This window comes from Hippocampus comes, unplaced genomic scaffold (assembly GCF_001891065.2).
Source record: "Hippocampus comes isolate QL1 unplaced genomic scaffold, H_comes_QL1_v1.1 scaffold76, whole genome shotgun sequence".
Classification (NCBI taxonomy): Eukaryota; Metazoa; Chordata; class Actinopteri; order Syngnathiformes; family Syngnathidae; genus Hippocampus; species Hippocampus comes.
In genome coordinates this window covers 4,012,270-4,029,021 of record NW_017805277.1, presented here as the reverse complement: position 1 = coordinate 4,029,021, position 16,752 = coordinate 4,012,270, and the positions used below count along the sequence as shown (strand labels likewise).

The 16,752-nt window shown below is 41.6% G+C and overlaps 1 protein-coding gene across 4 annotated transcripts in view; it reads left to right on the top strand.

Moving 5' to 3' along the window:
* Nucleotides 1-16,752, top strand: part of LOC109516240 (signal-induced proliferation-associated 1-like protein 2) — an 81,220-nt gene that overhangs the window by 31,300 nt on the left and 33,168 nt on the right. For all 4 annotated transcript variants that reach the window (XM_019870620.1, XM_019870618.1, XM_019870619.1 and 1 more), the window contains exons 2-6: nucleotides 3,491-5,255; nucleotides 8,212-8,345; nucleotides 12,234-12,422; nucleotides 15,857-16,031; nucleotides 16,402-16,505. In XM_019870620.1, coding sequence (XP_019726179.1) covers nucleotides 3,755-5,255; nucleotides 8,212-8,345; nucleotides 12,234-12,422; nucleotides 15,857-16,031; nucleotides 16,402-16,505 — 2,103 coding nt within the window. In that variant the 5' untranslated portion in view covers nucleotides 3,491-3,754. The remainder of the gene's footprint in view (nucleotides 1-3,490; nucleotides 5,256-8,211; nucleotides 8,346-12,233; nucleotides 12,423-15,856; nucleotides 16,032-16,401; nucleotides 16,506-16,752) is intronic.

Genomic DNA, 16,752 nt, shown 5'->3' with positions numbered 1-16,752 from the left:
ATTGTGGACCCTCGGCACGTCGCAGCACGATGGGGTGCAGAGCTTTCAGCCGCTCTGCCCCCAAACTCTGGAACTCGCTCCCACCCGACATCCGAAATATTGACTCTCTTCCTATATTCAAAACTCATCTTAAAACCCACCTATTTAAAATTGCATATACAGTTTAAACTCATCGCTTTTATTATTTATAATTTTATCTGTGGTTTTATTGCTCTTTGATTGTAAAGTGTCCTTGGGTATTTTGAAAGGCGCTTATAAATAAAATGTATTATTATTATTATTATTAAATTTATTTGATAAAATCCAACACCAAAAACATACATGTCATCTTGAAACGCAATTTGAAATAAAAATAAAATAGAGAACAACAGGCTGAATAAGTGTACGGTAAACTAACGTTACATGACTGACATGCGTGATAATGTCAGTAACGACGTAACATATTAAGAGTTATTCAGCTAACTCTAGCATAAAGAACATGCTAACAAGTTTACCAAACTATCAGTTTCACTCCAAATCACTAAATTCAATGAAATCTTCATCCTCTGTGTCACTTTTAAACAACTCCCCCAACTCGGGAGGTAGACGATGCGCCGCTTCCTCTTCTACGTCACTTACGTCAGACTTATCGTCGATTTATCAACACAGACTGAGAGCGCCCTCTTGTGAAAATAACATGTGAAACGACATAATTATGTGTTAATAATTTCACACATACATCGCTCCAGAGTATAAATCGCACCCCCGGCCAAACTATGAAAAAAACTGCGACTTATAGTCCGGAAAATACGGTAACTCATGACTACGCCCTGCTGCTCCGTACTCCTCATTTTGCATTTTAAGTCACGTTTTTTATTTTTGCGCTTGACAATATTTAGGAGGGTGCTAGCCATATAACCATGTTTATAACTGCTTAACAGAGGCGTAAATCCCCCCCCCCATATATATATATATACGTATATTTATAAAATATTCCTAGAAATTAGTTTGTGTGTGTGTGTGTGTGTGTGTGTGTGTGTGTGTGTGTGTGTGTGTGTGTGTGTGTGTGTCAGTAAAATGCCTCTGTTGTCGTGTTACCATTGATCTAGGTATTTGTACAGTTGAATGTGTCAGTGTGACACGACAGTATTGGGGCAGCTCTGCATTTCTTTTTTTTTGTTTTGTTGTTGTTGTGTAATAGTAGCCTGATTTGTTTTTCTTTTCAGGACGTGAAAATAGCTCCAGATTTCCTAGAGACTGTGTGTTTGCTGCACAATATGGTTGTATTTGTGATTGCCGTTCTAATCTTTTACATGTTAGTATTGGAATACATTTGTGTTATTACTGGCTTATTGTGTGACTGTCTTTGACTCTTAGAAATTGGAAGAATATCTTTTATTTATTTATTTATTTATTTTATAGAAAGAACAAAAGCAGTTTAATCACTTCCTCTACCTTAACCAGCGCCTTTGGCATTGTTGACTATATAGTTTGTTATTCATCAGTTAGCAACAGACAGATTTCCCAGACCAGTCTTTCTTTTTTTTTTTGTGTGTTGCAAATTGCTGGCACATGACACACTGTCTGTGTTAAATAGCACCGGCCATTTGGTAATTGTAAACAAAGCCATTTAAAGCAAGGCAAGCCGATAGAACACATTTGCTTGACTATTTTCTTGTAATTATTTGTTAAACTGGGATCACACGTCTACTGCATTTGGCTAAAGTGGACAGACATGCTTAAATGTTGATTATTATTAGATCTGAGCCATATTTTCATTCCAAAACAGTGTCTCTCTACTTAATGGTAGTATGACAGAAAAACATAAACAGTCAAGAAAGCAAAGTAAAGTTTTGGGACCTTGATATCCAGTTACTTGAATTACTCAAGGACCCGTGTCACCCTCAAAACCCTTTTACATGACAATTTTTGCAGTTCGGAACAAACTCAAGTTTAAACCCAAGAACATAACATCGTGTATTTTATAATCTTATCTATTTTGGATTGTGGTGCTGGAAGAAATAACCCACACAAGCCCCACAGAACAGGACAATATCATTTAGGTCAACATAGAAAGTCTGTGGTGACAAACTGTGGTGTTGTCCTCTTTAAGAACTTTCACTTTGTGCTGTCTGATGAATGTTTTCACAGAACGTCCTCCCCCGAGGATCTCTAAAACGCCTGAAGTATTGAAGAATAGACTGAAACTTGTATCTTGTCAAGTGGCTGCCCACAATAGAATCATCTGGATTTCGATACTCTACATACTTTCAGTAGATGAATAATTTACCTAAAAGACGTACTGGATCCCAAAGGTTTTATTGTGTGCACCCACTTGCCGAAATAAACGAGTAAATTCAATACACCATTTTTTCCAGTGTATAAAGGATAACAGTAGGTGCTGTCAAAGTTCTATTTTTGTCAGCTTTACGTGATTATGCTGTCTCTTTAATGATCCCATTCAGTGGTTCAATGACAAATTACAGATACATATACTGCAGCTTTTGTGTGGGGCCATTTGCAGTCTTGTGGAACACAGCTGATGTTCACACAGCTGGTATGGGGTCTGTTCCTTACTCAATGCCTCATTCACAATTGCCTGCGATGTAGTCAGCTGGGATGGGCACCAGCCACTACAAATCGAAACAGGAGAAGCGGACATAAATGAGCTGGCAAATAGTATTAAGAGGGAGAGCCGTAATGTAATTGCAGCCGATTCACTATTTTACGAGACTGTTTAATTCAAACGTCATCAATGTCCCTTTTGTTTATTCTCTTAGTTAGCTGAAAGGGGAAAGATAGGATAAACTTTTCTTGAGAGTTTATGCTCACACAGGGACGTGAGGAATTTTGTCTCACAATATACAGGTATTTCTGTTTATAACATTTACCATGTTCAATTTAACTCACGGGGTCTTGGTTTTTTTTCAACCAGCAAAACTGGATGAAAACTGTTACAATATGCAAAAATATCCCTGCTATATAGTTTGCATGTTTGATCCTGCAGGCAGTATCAGATCTTTGTACATGTAAACATGTAGCTGAACATCTGCCTCCTGTTACTGCAATTCGCTTCATCGCCTCCTGTTACTTATTGGGCAAGACGATATACATCTGTTTAGTTACCAGGCCATAATTGAACCAAGTCCTCTCAAACACTCCAATCAGATACATTTGGTCCTATACTATACACTATCAACTTCTAAAACCAATACAACCCTTGATTTAATCCAACGTTACCAGTGTGCAAAAACTTTAGGTCAACGCAGTTAGCTGTATCATAATGAGCAGGATCTACTTTTCTCCTTGTTTTGCACAAAGACGTCCCAATTTAATCCGACGTATTATCCAAACAGAACAGCATGCAAACACTTTAGGTCCTTATAAGCTGCACCAGAAAAAAACAGGATCTGCTTCACCCCAATTTTTGCACAATGATGTTAAATATGTGGTAGCGCAGAAGCTGTATGTGTTAATTTTTCGCTCTGTGGTTCTGTCCTCTTTACTTTAGGTCCACTTCTTCCAGCTGTCGTTCTGAGTTGGCGGCAGGCTGTGAGAAAAGGTTCCACTCTGCAGTGCCTCGAAACTCCTCAGACGCTTGTCCTTCACATCCAATTGATGTTTGTCAATTGTTGTGCCAGTGGCCTTTCGAGAGGTATGACAACGGCATCTCAAAAAAGAGGCCCCTCCTCCTTCATTCATCATTGAGCACACCAAGTGATATCATGAAGAAGGGTCCTGGAAGTCCGCTCTTCAAGGAGTCTGCTTGCAAGATATGAGCATTTTGAACCCGGTGACGGATAACAAATCAAACCTTGTGGGAGTCGTGGGAAGCCCAGAAGAATACCATAGAGGCATGCAGTCAGAGGAGTTATTTAGCAGAAAACTTAAAACCCTCAATGGTAGCATGGGACCACCAGGCTCCAACATGCAGGGCAAGCTTGAAGGTCCCGGCAAAATAAATGGTAATCCAGCCATGCCTAAAATGGGCGTCAGGGCCAGGGTAACAGAATGGCCACCAAGAAAAGATGGATGGGATGGACGGCCATCACCAAACTATCAGAGTGTGATACCAATATTTCAGAACGGCCAACAGGACCATACTGTGGAATTAACTGCGCAAGATGAAACTGGGTGTTTGGAGGTAGACTACTCTGATGTGAAGTATACAATGAGTGACCTCCTTAGCCACTCACCATTGAAAGGCCTTCACCCTATTCGTCAACGCAGCAACAGCGATGTCACAATCAGCGACATTGATTCTGAAGACGTAGTCGACCAGACAGCTGTCAATCCGAACACCGGCGCCTCTTTACATCGTGAATATGGAAGTACATCCTCTATTGACCGCCAAGGTTTAAGTGGGGACGGCTTTTTTACCATGCTCAAAGGCTACAGAGTGGATTCCATGGACCACCGCAGTGTACCACCCCTGGGTTTTCCAGAGTTGTTGCGCTGTGATGCCTCCCTCTCCCCCAGTTTACAAACAGCAGCCCAGATTGCCAGGGGGGAGTTTGTCACAATTCCAGGCTACGACTATATAGACAGCGCTCTCCTCTACAGCAGAGAAAGGGAGAAGTCATTCATGAGGCGTCTTAAGTCAGAGTCATCCGAAACATCTTTGTTTCGGAAATTGCGGACAATTAAGAGTGAAAGCGATGCTTTGAGACTCTCTCTGGAGGATGACCGTAGACCACTCAGCTTTCAAAAATGCTTTGCTCATTATGACGTTCAGAGCGTTCTTTTTAACATTAGTGAAGCTGTTGCAAGCCGAGCTAACCTGAGCCAGAGGAAAAACACCACTACTGGAGCTTCAGCTGCTTCCGCTGGAGGCTTGTCCAGTGTTGGGGCCAGTGCTCTACCGGGACCAGGACCAGATGCTGGAGTTATAGGATGTAGTAGTGGAAATTCTGCCTTTTTTGAGTCACCACTAGGCAGCAGGGAAGACTTGAACCCAAAGGAGAACTTGGATGCTGACGAGGGGGACGGAAAGAGCAATAGCCTCGTGTTGGGCTGCCCGCACTTTCGCAACGAGATTGGAGGTGAAGGCGAGAGAAAGATTTCACTTTCCAGAGCCAACAGTGCCAACTATAGCGGACTATCAGAGAGCTGCTCCTTTGAATCCTCGCTGAGTTCCCACTGCACCAATGCCGGCGTCTCTGTACTCGAGGTGCCTCGAGAAAGCCAGCCCATCCATAGAGAGAAGGTCAAGCGCTACATCATTGAGCACATTGACCTTGGTGCTTACTACTACCACAAGTTCTTCTATGGAAAAGGTAAGACATTTTTATCGACATTTGCCTGCCAGTATCGCTACAAGTCTTGTAACACAGTCTATCATTTTACCAGATGCTGTTTTTCTTAACAAAAGCACTTTCATGTATATAATATTCTTACCCTATGAAACTGTGTTTTGACCTCATAGAATTGTGTTAAAAAACACAAACACATAGGCAGAATTAGGTAAACGGACACATTCTAGACCAACAATGACCTGACCTGACCTGCAGAGCAAAATACAATTTTGATATTAGCCTGTCAAGTGGCTGCCGGCTCACAGCGAGGTAAAAATTGAGACAATATTCTAAGCATAGCATGCGAGCGACAGATGGAACGCTGCCATTTCTGAGGTGGCAGAACTTAGTTTTGCAAGCTAATATCTATTTCAGGATGCTTAATACGCTCTCGTGAAAGTTTTTAATTTGACATGATTGTGTTACAGCAAATACAAGTAAAGTGATCATTATTCAAAGACTGTGCTGCATCTGCAACAATAATAGCATTAAAAAAAAACAACTCCTTGGAATATATTTCCTTGAGGAAAACACCCATGCAGTGGGAAAGCAAGTTCTCCACTGGAGCAGCCTTAGCTCATCATATCAGATATCTTATTATCTTATACTGTATATTAGGACTAGAACAATAGCTGGCTTGTGTTGGGTACATGGAAGTATATTTCCCTTCCCTGAGAAGGAGCGGTCATGTCCTCTGTGGACATTGTGCTCAACGTTGCTAAGAAGCTGTGATTAGTCATGTCTGAAGTAAGAGGTGAGTGAGAGCCTGTGTTGCAGCTGTTCCCAAGGGGGGCAGTTGGCTGTGAGGACCCTTCCTATGAAAGTATGGGGTCAGTGAAACCACACCGAGGTCCCCGATGTCCCCATTAAACCACCTGTGAGTATGGCTGTAAATACCCATGCCAGCCCAACCCATCACATCATTATATCCATATCCGTTTTCCCACTGTCTTAGGTTTGACTGCGCTCACGGATTGAATTTCCCAACCTTAAGCCACACAGAAAACAGCTGTTTCACCTTTTAACACTGGCAGATGCCTGAATGTCCACAAAAAAAGTGCTCTGCTTTTCAATTAAACTCAGAGTGTCAGTTTGGAACTTCACTCAAAGCCCTCCTGGCAAGGTTAATAAGACTATTACTGTATGTTTGGCTGTACCATTGAACTTCCTCGGATAATCGTTGACTATGAAAGGCTCCTTCCGTTCCTCACTCTCCAAATGGTTCTGTTTCAAGTGTTTGACCGCTCTGGTAATTCAGGCCGCCGCATACTGCATAGTGTGTCGAGCTGAAGTAGCACATGCAGCTGTCACTTTGCTTTTCTTGCCCATCTCTTTTTGTAAAGGTGACACTTTTTCACAGTTTCTGACTGTAGCCCTTGCCCTTTTTATGAGGTGTTTTACTGGAGAGACAAGTCTGTCATCACCTCAGACAGACACACAGTCATGCACAAACAAAGATGCACTTTCACACAAGCATGACGTGGACTCAATCTGGCCTGCTGAACATTGATCTCACTGATTGCTTGAAGCCATATTTGCATCAGCAGGAATGGTATTCCCCAAGACTGCCCGAATGAACAGTGTTTATCCATATAGTCAAAAGCCAGGCTCCTGGTGGTCACATCTTGTATATCGGAAGACATTAAACGAATAAACTCTTTATACAACATTGTGTTTTTAGCACAGAGAGAGAGAGAGAGAGAGAGAGAGAGAGAGAGAGAGAGAGAGAGAGAGAGAGAGAGAGAGAGAAAGAGAGAGAGACACATTTGATGCTGAAGTGGCTTGTGCATTGCATGTGCAAGGTGCCAGGAAGAAGACGAAGACAAACTTGAGGTGTTATTTGACATGACAACCCAAGCCATCCATTGTGTAACCTTTGGCATTTTGTCAACAGCAAGTGATGTGAGCCAGTGACATGTTACGGAAAAGTGTTGACAAAGAAAAAAAAAACTCAGCTGCAGTTGACACCATTAGTAATCACATGCGGCTTGGCTTTCTACCAGCATTTGACCTCATGCCTTACAGACCGTTCCATCCCTAACAAGTGTTAACTCAATACATATGTATTATTCATGATTAAACGTGCAATACAAAAATGATATGGAGCTGTGCATTTAAGAGGCATTTGCGCAAACCATCAGAAGGAATCTTATCATGGGCATGGACCACAGAATCCTTCATTTTCTTTTGCTTCATCAATTCCAGAGGTAAAACAATAATATAACCTGGACTCACCAAACTCCTACAGTCTTAAATGAAAATCCATCTAGATCCAGTCTGTTCCAGCTCTATTTTTCATTTTTATTGTTAGTGTTATTATTTCTTTTAAAACATTAAATTCAAGAGTACCTATTTTTTTATATCAATTTCAATGAATCAATGTTGTCCAATGTTTTAGGTCATTGATAATTAACCTGGGTTCGATCGAACCCCAGGGGTTCGGCGAATCGGTCTCTGGGGTTCGACGGAGCCTCTGCCATGGAGGTTAAATTTTATTTACTTTTTTCTGGTTTTAATAAATACATTTTTTCTGTCTTGAATTTGTAAAAAAAAAAAAAAAAAAAGAATCAAACTTTTATTTTCACTAATGAAGGGTTCGGTGAATATGCATTTGAACTGGTTGTACCTCTAACAAGGTTAAGAACCACTGTTTTAGGTGATGTGTCCTGTTGTATAATTGTTTTGTTCTGTGAAGCTCTTTGTTACAGTTGCAGCTTCTGTGAAAGTGCTACATCAACAAAGATGTATTGTATTGACTTTTAAAGTTCAAACCTTTTACATCAATAAATATTGTGTCAACGCAAAAACGGAGGTTTTATCTTTTGATCAGCTGCCAAAGAAGTCTTCACAGATGCTTAAGAAAGGTCTGGAATACATGCCAACGCTGAACTGTTGAGATTATTTTGGTCTTTTTTTTTTTTTTTAAATGTGTCTCCAGAGCATCAAAACTATTTTGGTGTAGACGACCATCTGGGACCTGTAGCAGTCAGCATCCGCAGGGAGCGGCTGGATGACGGAAAGGAGAAAGATGGAATGCAGTACAACTATCGAGTCACCTTCCGAACCAGTCAGGTAAACATAATGCTCTGATGTTTGATCTTTCTGTCCTGCTTAGTGTCATAAATCGGTCTTGAACAGTTACAGATCCATGGTAGAGACACCTATTTCCTGTAAGAGTATTGACTTGTCTTCTGGACTTGCTTTTAAATGTTATTCCCCACATTGCCTTCAGCACACGTTCAAGTCAATGCGATTATTCAGGTGGTACAAGGGTGTTCTCAGATGAAATGAAACCGCTGGTCTACAGAGGTGACACAGAGAGAGTGTAACCATGTGTGATCAAAGCACCTACCTGAGTTGATACCGCTTTTTTCATATGGTGAAGTCAATCTATTTTAGATTCAAAAAATACTGTTGCTGTACTACCTCGATTGAAGACAAAGTGATTATTGAATGCTACTAAAAAAAAAACAATAAATAAAAATAAAAAAAAATAAATAAAAAAAAGAAATGCTTGATGAGGATTGCAGCATTGGTTTGTTTATTGTATCCACCCAAACATAAATGACATTTAGCAGCTCTGACTTTTTTTCCATGGCATTGGGGAGAGTTAAAATTTTTGGAGCAACATACACCTGATTGGTTAATGAAATTTACTATTTAGTATCACAAACAAGGCGGCCCGGTGGGCGACTGGTTAGCACATCCGCCTGACAGTGCAAAGGTGCAGGGTTCAATTCCGGCTCCAGCCTTCCTGTGTCGAGTTTGCATGTTTTCCCCGTGCAGGCGTGGGTTTTCTCCAGGTTCTCCGGTTTCCTCCCACATTCAAAAACACACATAGCAGGTTAATGGAACACTCGAAATTGTGAGTGTAAGCGCGAATGGTTGTTCGTCTGTGTGTGCCCTGCGATTGGCTGGTAACCAGTTCAGGGTGTACCCCGCCTACTACAGAAGACAGCTGGGATAGGCTCCAGCACGCCTGCCACCCTTGTGAAGATGAGCGGATTAGAAATTGGATGGATGGAGTATCATAAACAAATGGAGGATGCATCTTCCTTTATAATTAAATGCAAGTTCTAATGTGAGTCTGTTTTTAATTCATGATAACCTACCAAAATGTGAATTTTAACACATTGTCAAGATGGCCCTGTTGCCAGCTTCTGCCTATATATTTTTTTTTCTCCTTTTTCTTCAACATAAGAATAGACTGTATTTCATCTTAGAGGCGGGACAGTGTGGTCTTGAGTAATGATAGTAAGCAGCAGGTCTCTCCGGACCGAGCCTCGTTGCTGCCATGCCAAACAAACCGGCCGCCTTGCTCGACACCCTTACTTAGTGCGTTATTACGGCTTCTTTTGTGACAAGGCTGTAAGTGTGCAGAAACGCTTCACTGACCATGAAAAGAAGGGGAAGCTCACGCTCCCCAAATCTACATTAAACACCCAAATGCGTCCTTTGGTTCTATGTCAGTCATGGCTCAGTTAGTCCGTCTTGCAGATGCTGTCACTTTGCCACTGGCCTTGCTTGCACGCGCTCCCTCACCCATGCTCACACAATGTCATTAATCCACAAACTGGAATGCTTTCTCTCACATGGTCCCTGGTGGTTCAAGAACTCTCTCACTGATAGATGCTTGGTGGTCTCAGCCGATGAATAATTCAGGTGTAACAGATGTGTCAGGCAAAGAAATGTCACTGATATCCAGGACCACATTTAGGTTTAGGCGACACTCCCTCGATAAAACAATGTATCTGGGTCATGCGACCCCTGCATGTAGCACGCAGTTTTAACTCCCGAACCAGTGGAGCGTCTATTTGCATGGGATCCTATCATTAAGCCCCGGCGTTGCTTGCCGCTGTGTCCCACTCTCGCTTGCTGTTAAGTACTCTACTTTTCAGCATGCCTCTCTCTCAGGCAACCATTGACTGCTGACATCTAAGTCCGCAGGCCGTGCAGTTCGGAGTGGGGATTCATAGGTGTAAATGTGTCTGTAATGTTCCAAGCAACAACACGTCGTTACCGGCAGCGCACTTTAAAGCTGTTTGCTTCAACCATTACCGGCACATTAATGGCCGTACCACTAAAATACCACTTACTATGCAGTGTTCAGTTAGACTATTTTCATTATTTACAATGGGAGATGGTAATGCTGCCCACTGGAGCTGGAATGAGCCATTGCCCTGAATCAGCACGGCATATCATGAAATTGGATTAGAACCGGATCTCGCAACAGCTCGCATGAGCGTACCCATTTTAATATTGGTACAAAATGTTTCAAGCCATCATCAAATCATTGTGTTCCAGATATACTGACCTACTTGGAAGGATAGCACACAGAGACCTCACCCTAATAGTTTTCGGGTCACAACTTTAGATACACCTGTATGACGATACAGAGACAGAGAGCCAATACAAAAATTATGTCTTTAAAAAGATAGTCATGCTCAGTTTTGATTGAAATGGACAAACTGGTATTGATTGAAGAATATGGGCCTAAGTCACGAATGGATTGCATGGCTTTTGCGTGGAGCTAACCGGTAAAAATGGAGCAAACGGATTCATTCGGCATCTGATTCACAAAGCAGGCGCAGATTGTGGAATGCTACTCTTAACGGCGCTGCCAAGCAGAACGTGTCTTGGTGCGCCGGCGGTATGTACATGTATTTAAATGAGATAATATGCATATATTTGGGGGGGAAATTGCTCACCTCAATGCAAATGAGCCTCATTGAGAAACAACCTTTAATTCACTAACACCAGCTTCATGCAGTTTGAGTGATGCAAATAACCTCTAAAGAAAGCTGGTCGAAACTTCTCTGTTGAAGCCTGATCATGGCAGTAGTAGCACAGAGAATCGTCATGCCAGGCAGCTCCCCACATCCAGATCACGCATTCTGCATAGTACACCATCCGCCGTGGGTGTATGGCCTCATTTTGCGCGAGGATACTAATTGCAACCTGCACCATCTGACCAATGTGAAGACTGCTCCGACATGCCGTCCAAAATTCCCTCGTCGACAAAATAATTTCAGGCCATGAAAGACGGCTGTTCAGCCCAGGCATCCTTTGCACGTCACATGCGATCGCTCTGATTTGCTGTTGACTGGTCACCCACATTTTCAAATGATCACACCAACATTTTATATTTTATGGACATGAAATGAATCTTCATCACCTTCCTCTCCATTGGCAGCTTAATGTCGCCTCATGAGGAAAACATTAATGTCCATTACCTCTAAAATATTGAGCCGATACTTTTGATATTGTCAGAGATTTATTTGGGTATAAGTACAGATGTGCATGCCATTTTTGGTGATGACTGCTTACTGTTTTCTGACAGTCCTATTCGCACCTCCTAAGTCAGGACCCCAAGCTCGCGTTCCGAAAATGTCATCTCTCTCTTCCTAATTGCCATTGTTCTGCCACAGTGACACAAAGCCAACAGTTACTTTGTCATGTGTGGCTTATTGCAACCAGGGGGACTTCAGGAGCAGAATACACAGATGTCAAACTTTGTGGGCGTGTTTGCACTGGTATATCATTAGCGCAATATCCTTTGTGAGTAGGACGTATAGACGGAGCAAACTGCCAGTGTAACTGAAGTTCAATTCAAGGTGCTATCAGCGGCCACAGTTCATTTTTAAGATAAGATAAAACCTTTATTTGTCTCACAATGGAGAAATTCCAAATATACAGAAGCAAAATTATGAAAGGGAGAAGTAGAAGAACAAAAAGTATATAAATAAATACACATTATAAAATATAGATATAAGCATATTAAAAATGGGTGAGCGGCGGTTTGGGGGTTGCACTTAACAGTGATGTCAAATATAACTTGACTGCATCAAAAATACATCTGTTTATATACTATTCCTCCCCTCTTATTGATTAGGTGTCCCCAATATTGTGTCCAGTCTATAGAGTGTAATTGTTGAGCCGTTTCCATCTCTATCCTGACAGTTGACCACCCTTCGAGGAGCCATTCTGGAAGATGCAATCCCATCCACAGCGCGACATGGGACGGCTCGTGGGTTGCCGCTGAAGGAAGTACTTGAATACGTAATCCCGGAGCTCAATATCCAATGCTTGAGGTTGGCAATCAACTCCCCTAAAGTACCGGAACAGCTACTCAAGTTGGATGAACAAGGGGTAAGTGCAAACGTGTTTAGTCGGTGATCTCATTCAAGAGAACATGCTTGTATGAAAAGAAGTCTTCCAAATAATTTGATATGTTGGGGGACGTTCTGGGAGCATCTCAGCATTCATTATTAACAACACAGGCATGGAATGTCATAACAGAATGTCGAACCCATAAAACAGAAGCTGTAATGGCTGTGCAGAACGAGGTTAAACTAAAAAGGACACGAAAGCTGCATGCTCTCTCTCTCTCTCTCTCTCTCTCTCTCTCTCTCTCTCTCTCTCTCTGTGTGTGTGTGTGTGTGTGTGTGTGTGTGTGTGTGTGTGTGTGTGTGTGTGTGTGTGTGTGTGTGTGTGTGTGTGTGTATGCGTGCATGCATGTATGTATGTGTATATATGTATGTTTACGCTGACCCAAACACATGAATTCCTAAAATCCCAATCCACTTGTGCAGTTGACCATATTGGGCTAACAATATTTATCAACTGTCAATGCCATTGTTTCCCCAACTCAATGCCGTTGAGGGAACTTTCAGACATGGTGGAGATCGAAGGCGGCAAAGATCACACTTTAAAATAATATAAATCTTAAATGTGTGGTTCCTGCATTTATTATTTTTACTCTGATAACCTGATTTGAAGTTACCCCTTTCACGCCGTCTGTGCTTGTGATGGGGTATTTTGGAGAAATGGTGCAGGATGTCCCCTGATATTATCAAGATGTGAGTGGTCTTTTAGTGATAAGAACAAGACATGTCTTAGGCACAATGGACAGGAAGAGGTGTGCAGGGATTAAGCAGCATTGCGCTTGTTTGTCTGCCTATTAGAGATATGGCTCCTTATCATTGGAATTATATATGTTAGCAATAAGCTTTCTTTCCAAATGTCAGGGGACAGCCTCTTAAAATGGCGATGAGAGTGGCATTTCCCTCTCGTATATGATTTTTTTCTTCTCGCTAGAGTGTAAACAGGAGTCAATTGTAAAAGTGACCACTTTTAGCTTTAGCATCTTTATTTGTATACAGTAATCCCTCGTTTATCGAGGTTAATGGGGACCAAAACCACCCGCGATAAACGAAAATCCGCGAAGTAGCGTCCAATTAACATAAACAGGTAAAAAAAAATAAAAAATATTTTTTTTAAAGTCCACAAACGGTCCGTGAGAAGCTGCAAAACAACAGCGAGTCACATAGAGCAACATATACAGTACTGTACTTCATGTATATGTTGAAAAAACAAAAACAAAAACAAAAAAAATAATAATTTTTTATATGTTTGAAAAAATCCACAATGCACTGAACCCGCGATAAACGAACCGCGAAGTAGCGAGGGATCACTGTACACTCTTGCTTTGATCATTAAAATGATCTTTGTGTAAATGTTTAACAAGGCAAGCAAACTGGATTTTAAGCAACTCAGCAATATTACAGGAAAGACTCCAACTTTTACAGTCTTTAATTTTTTTGTACATGAATGCACAGTGGATTGTGCGGAACAGTTATTTTTGGGGGGAGATTTTTGTATGTCTATCAGATTATACTAGGTGTGTTTGCCTGGCTCGTGAGAGAAGGCCTTAACAGTATTTACATGTTCAGTCGTGCTGACAGAAAATCCCTCAAAGCAGCACGTTCAGTTGCCAGGATGAAAAAGGAGGTCAAACGTAAATGTATTGTACATGTGCGCAGATGGACTGGAAAATGCATTAGCCTGTTAGATATTTTGGGATATGATTTTAGATTGTCTGTCGTAAATTATATTCTAAAGTAAGCTATTCATATATTCATAAAATATCTGTTGCCTCCATCTGGAAAATGACAAAACCCTTTTATTTTTATGTTACATAAACTCAAACATTGTATATTTAATTTTAACAAGGACGGATGGGAACAAGACTGGAACTAGCATCTTGGTGTTACAGAAGAAAATAGAATTCTTGTCATTATTTATTGCCATCTTCAATTCATATCTTTTTGAAATATTAGTACCACAGATACAAGGTCATCTGAAATTCCTTTTTGATCAGATAGATAGCTTCCACTCATCCTTGAGCAGCATCCTGACATATAATAGACTTAAATGAGATTTGTTCACCGGTTCAACAACGCAATATATCTATTGAGGCTGCTATTTTTTGTGCTTCCCGCCCCTTAAGAAAATCGAGCACCTGCCATCATATTTAAACATGAGGATTCATAAAACGAATGCCCCCTCATTTGTTCGGCACAAGTCCCTCTGTCATTCTTAATGTGCCTAAAAAAATAATGTGTCTTTCTATTTTTGTGGTTGTATACTGTTGAGGGAGATGGACCTTGGAGATTTGTTTCGTCTTACAGTGTTTCATGAGTTGGAACCACTTCAGGAAAATCTATTGGAAAGTATAGTGTAGTATGAGCTGGATCCCAGGAGCCTTACCGGTGCACTTGTGTTTGCACTTTTCAAGCGCTGACCAAATCCCACCACGTAAACGTAATTGTCCTTGCTATCGGCCAATGTCTGAACAAGAGTTAAAGGTGATGTGATCCCAATAAATGTATTTTTCTTTCCCAAAGGCCGGAACTTCATCTTGCCATTGCCACTGCTTGACATGGTATAATAGCCTTCTGTCAGTGCTGCCACTTTAGTGCGCAGCAGATTGCCTGATAGAGAAAATCACCATGACAACGGTGTCAGCAGTACACCAGGAGCCGATGACCTGTAAGGGAGGAGAAAAGCAATTCTACTTTGTTGCCATTACTTTTCACATCCACAACAACCCTTTTTTTTTTTAATGGAAAGAGTGGTTGACCCCGCAAGTTCAAGTGAAGATGCGGGCAACAGGTGCCAAATACTGAGGCAGGCGGTTATTTATTTTACTTCCCCTTTGACTCTTTGTTTTGGCCAGGTTCAAAGAGCAGTGAGCCATTCAAAAGTGATGCTGGTGGAGAGGGCTCCACATGTCATTTTGACCTGGCCAGTGCCGGTAATAATACCCGCAGTCAACACAAAACTAACTGTAGTCTTATATTTTGACTCTGTCAGCAAGACTTTGCCATTTAGACACGTATTTTACCCAAGCCAAACGGTACCATGAGGATAAATATGACAATATTAGTCTAAATAAGCTCTCAAGAGGGATCAACTAACTTGAAAGGCATGACACGATGTAGCTTGAATCTCCTAGTTTTAATGCACATCGTTATTAAGCACTGCATATGCACAGTACCTATTAATTGGGTTAAGATTTATGGTCTGCATGTAGCCCGTGTGATGCCATAGCTTTCCTTTACAAAGCAGGCATTCAGATCTTTTCTAGGTTATGAAAGCCATCGCATTAGCTGTGACATGACGAGTGGGCACTCTCGGCCGTTTGAGTGCATCATGCAGAGCATGCACGAGTGTATTGTATGCTACGCAGCCGCAACATGAAGTTCTACTGACTCTCTGAGTGCGTATCCCTCTCTTTCCAGTTAAGTTTCCAGCACAAGGTGGGCGTACTGTATTGTAAGGCGGGCCAAAGCTCAGAAGAAGAGATGTACAACAACGAGAGCGCTGGACCAGCACTGGAGGAGTTCCTGGATCTTTTGGGCCAGAGAGTTCGCCTCAAAGGCTTCGCCAAGTACAGAGCGCAGCTCGATAACAAAAGTAAGACAAGGCACTCATGTTGGATGGTGTAAAGAAAGGGTATTTACTTTTACATCTGAATTAGGAATTGGTGTAGCAATCAGATGTTCATCAAGAAGCATTTTAAGTGATAAGTGGTGCCGTGATGCAATTGAGGCAAATGGCAGCGTTTGGTTTATTCTTGGGGCAGCTTAATGCTGTTCAACATGGCAGCGGAATTTTCAGAATTTTCAAAGTGAGTTCATTCTCTGGCCAATGATAACATAAAATATGGATATATGGAAATAATCGATGAAGTGAGTCTATTTTACCTCAAGGCCAGAATTCCTGTTTCTAATCTGAATGCAATTCCACTGTTTTTAAGACTGAATTGTTTTTGTGTTTATTCCAGCGGATTCCACAGGCACACATTCTCTCTATACCACCTACAAGGACTACGAGCTAATGTTTCATGTCTCCACCATGCTCCCCTACACACCCAACAACAGACAACAGGTCAGTGGACACCGCAATCGTCAGTTTGGTGTGTCTATATTGCCAACCAATTTGACGCTTTAGTCTCTAAGCAGCTTCATGTTTGGATAGCTTCATTCTTACTCCTGCCAGGCGTTCCCCATTCCCCCCGCTAGATCATTTTGCCACACTAACGACCTATCAGTTGAAACTCTGAGTATTGCCATGGCAACGGTACCTCAGAGTAGGATTTTAATCAATGCATCCCCAGGAGCAAGACCTGCCCGTC